General features: G+C 37.5%; 1 protein-coding gene across 1 annotated transcript; it reads left to right on the top strand.

The window, feature by feature from the left end:
• Nucleotides 1-358: 358 nt before the first annotated feature.
• Nucleotides 359-1,291, top strand: LOC115272253 (olfactory receptor 1019). The gene has a single exon (XM_029915336.1). It carries the CDS (start codon nt 359-361, stop codon nt 1,289-1,291), a length of 933 nt encoding a protein of 310 aa, XP_029771196.1.
• Nucleotides 1,292-4,128: the final 2,837 nt, after the last annotated feature.

Below are 4,128 nucleotides of genomic sequence, written 5' to 3'. Positions count from 1 at the left end.
TATTTTCACAAAGAGAGTTAGTGTTTATTCATTATCTGTGTCTATACTTGCTTTGCTTTAGAAAGAAGGAAAGGACACTCAAAAGTGTTCTTTTTTACTAATTAAGAAGGCAGATAATTGAATGGATCAGGTCAAACATTTGACAGTATGTGATCGATGACTTCAGAGCACAAAGGTCTTTGGAGAAGCAGAATTTCCCATCACCTATTTTCACTGGGCACCTGGAGAGAAAACAAACCCATCACTTTCATTAAAGTCATTTGAGTTACCCTATGGGTCATAGAACCTGATTACAGGAAAGACTTTTAAACATCACTTCAAACAATAAACAAATCCAGTCACACATAAAATTTAAAATATGGAGAAAGAAAACCACTCAATGGTGACAGAATTTATCTTTATGGGAATCACTCAAGACCCTCAGCTACAGATCATTTTCTTTGCGGTCTTCCTCTTGGTCTACTTGGTTAATGTCATGGGGAACATTGGTATGATTATCTTGATCATAAGAGACACTCAGCTTCACACCCCCATGTACTTTTTCCTCTGTAACCTCTCTTTTGTTGACCTGGGATACTCTTCAGCCATTGCCCCCAGGATGCTGGCTGACTTCTTAACAAAGCACAAGATCATCTCCTTCTCCAGCTGTGCCACCCAGTTTGCTTTTTTTGTAGGTTTTGTGGATGCCGAATGCTATGTCCTGGCTGCCATGGCCTATGACCGTTTCGTGGCCATCTGTCGACCTCTCCACTATAGCACTCTCATGTCCAAGCGAGTCTGTGTGGCTCTCATGCTGGGCTCTTACCTGGCTGGCTTGGTGAGTTTAGTAGCCCACACTTCCCTCACCTTCAGTTTGAGTTACTGTGGTTCCAATATTATCAACCACTTCTTCTGTGAAATCCCACCTCTCTTAGCCCTCTCTTGCTCAGACACCTACATCAGTGAGATCTTGCTGTTCAGTCTGTGTGGCTTCATTGAATTCAGCACCATCCTCATCATCTTCATCTCGTATGCCTTCATCCTCATTGCAATCATCAGAATGCACTCAGCTGAAGGCCGCCATAAGGCTTTCTCCACCTGTGGGTCTCACCTCACTGGAGTCACCCTTTTTTATGGCACAGTCATGTTTATGTACCTGAGGCCAACATCCAGCTACTCCCTGGACCAAGACAAGTGGGCCTCTGTGTTCTACACTATTATCATCCCCATGCTGAATCCCTTGATTTACAGTTTACGGAACAAGGATGTGAAAGCTGCTTTCAAAAAACTAATTGGAAAAAAACCTCAATAGTAACAAAACACAGGAAATTGTTATTACCACAGCCAAATGACAGTGGTAAAGGGGTGGTAGCAGTAGATAGAAAATGCAAATGACATTCCAGCGGACATTACTTGAACTGCCATCCACTTACTGTGTCAGTCTTTAATTCTGTAGGGTTCCCTATAACCTTTAACACTCTGGTATGAAAGAAATATAGATTATTATTTTTTAAAAAAACATGCTGAGCAAGATGTATTTGCTCTTTATTTAAAATTGGCTTACATGTTGCTTGGAAATGGATGCAAAACTTGAAAGGGGAAATAAATAGCCTATTGTGCTAAAAAATTTTTTTCAAGGTCATGAGGAACAACAGGACCAACTGTTGAGAATTTCTCTACTCTGAAGGCAAGTCAGAGAAAAATGTAGTTAAATAGATAGGAATGGGAGTATAAGGGATGACTTAACTCAGGCCAGGATCCATCCTTTCATATATTCGGCCAAACCTGTAAGTGCTAGATACATGCCAGGTTCTGGAGGGTACAAACCTAAGACAGGCATTTGCCAATGAAGAGTCTGTCGTGTTTCCAGTTATTATATTATCTCTCTGAAACTGCTGCCACCAATAACCAAATCAAGAGTGATGCAAAGCCCAAAATTAAGAGCTGTAGACTTAGGCTCTGCTGCTAACAGGGTATGTGAGTTTTGACATATCCTTCTGTCTCATGGTTGGTTTCACCCACTGGATTCCTTTGGTCTTCTCTGCCTAATATTCAAAAGAGGTGGCCATCTGAGTTTTGTTAACTTCACATATTGACTTTTTTTAGCCTTCAGGGTAACTTTGGGACTTTGGGATCCTAAGAAAGATTTGGGTCAATCTCTGAGGCTAATTTTAGCAGGTTTGTAATGTCTACTGGATTAGTGTCCTACTCCCATCCCCAACCCACTATGCCTTTCTCTCCCTCTCTTCTAATACTAGTTAAACCTTAGCCTTTTCCTAGGGTGCCAAGAGTCTTCTTGCTTTCTACCATCATCCCAAGGCCCTTATCAAAGAGTAGTTTCATTAACCCTGCGGTATCAATTACTGACAATAGAAGAGGACATAACTCCTGCATGTTATCAAGGCTACAAATCTTGAATTAAAAAACAAGAGCATCAGTAGTAGGTATAAGGAGCAGACCAAGATGGGGAAAAACTAAGTTTTTCTCAGATATGCTAAAATTCCATCACACCATTAGTTTCAATTACTTCTCAGCAATATGTCCCTATCTCTACCCTTCCTCCAGCACAACGCAGTCAAAGATCAAAGAAATACAATAATTATCCTAAAATGTACGTAGTGTCCCCATTTGTCATGAAAGGCACCAAAGAGTTTTAGGGATAAAGTACTCAGGATTTAGCAGTCTTTTTAATGTACCATTGTCTATGATATCATTATATATGAGTTGAAATTGACCTGGTGCAAAATTACCCATTCATAGCTGAATTTCTAAAAATATATTTATGGTGTTGCATTATGAAGAAAGTATAGCAACTGATGGATGAATGTAGAGCTGGAAGTCGAGAAGCAGTCCAGAGATTTAGCCTTCCATTTCTTTCTTTCTTTCTTTCTTTCTTTCTTTCTTTCTTTCTTTCTTTCTTTCTTTCTTTCTTTCTTTTTATAATCCAGTGTACAAATCTATATGCTGTGTAACAAGTAAAAATAGAATATCCTTATCTCATTAACTATAAACCAAATGTACATTTTAATTGAAAGGCTAGTTGCCTTAGAATCAGGAAGACCTTTGAGTCCAATTTCTACATCTCTACTCAGTGATCTACCTGCCAGAGGACTACTTTTTTTCTTAATTGATTGTTGTATCCAGTGCAAGTTAATGATATAATCAATAACTGATTGAAGGGCTATTTTTCCCACTCTGACTAATGACAAATATTCAGGCTTTTGACTATTTAGAAAGAAGCCCTCATCTAGATTCTGCTATTTTCTGTGACTGTGGGTAAGTTATTTAGTCTCTACCAGATTAAATTAAACAGCATGAATAATGCTTATCTTTTAGCATTTCACAAAGGATGTGCTGTGATCTCTGTAAAGAAGCTGTCACATAAAAGATAATTAATAGGCTTTCACTGCTTCTATTTTTTTCTTCATTTATATCTTAAATATCTTTACTTCTGCTATTGATGTGATACAATAAAATGAGGAAACTAATTTTTTTATGTAATTGGTAGTGGAAATATGCATATCAATTTCTAATGGCAAGATGGATAGAAGTTGGGTCAGCTCAGTCTTCATCCCACTCTTACCAATAATTATGTCAGATAAATCCCATAATGTTTCCTCAGCAATAAAATGAGCACTATTATTTGCACCTTATCAATCCTACTAGTTTGCGGAATTAAGTGATAAATAATTGTTTTATGCTTGAAAAGGTATGAATTCTTTTCCATACATTAAATACTTTGCTCAGTGATAAAATCATAAAAAGGTATGTCAATCATATTCTCTATCATGGCCTGCAAAAGTCACATGAATGGGTATTTTCATTAAACAACAAAGACTTGGTACTCATTCTACTAGGAGCTTTGAAAAGCAAAATTTGATGCAGAAGTGGGGGAGAGTGAGATAAAGCTGAGATCAAATTCTACTTCTCCACTCTCAAGCTATTTGACCTCAGCTGAGACTTTTTTAAACAATTTGTGCTATATATCTATATCTATATCAATATATCTATATCTATCTTTATCTATCTATCTATCTATCTATCTATCTATCTATCTATCTACCTATCTTTCTTTCTCCTGACTTCATGGAACCAACATTCATAGGGAGATAAAAATCAATGCAAATGTCTTGTATTGTAGAGGGAAAA

This window comes from Suricata suricatta, chromosome 11 (genome assembly GCF_006229205.1).
Source record: "Suricata suricatta isolate VVHF042 chromosome 11, meerkat_22Aug2017_6uvM2_HiC, whole genome shotgun sequence".
Classification (NCBI taxonomy): domain Eukaryota; kingdom Metazoa; phylum Chordata; class Mammalia; order Carnivora; family Herpestidae; genus Suricata; species Suricata suricatta.
The sequence above is the reverse complement of the archived record's forward strand: the minus strand, read 5'-3'. Positions and strand labels throughout refer to the sequence as shown.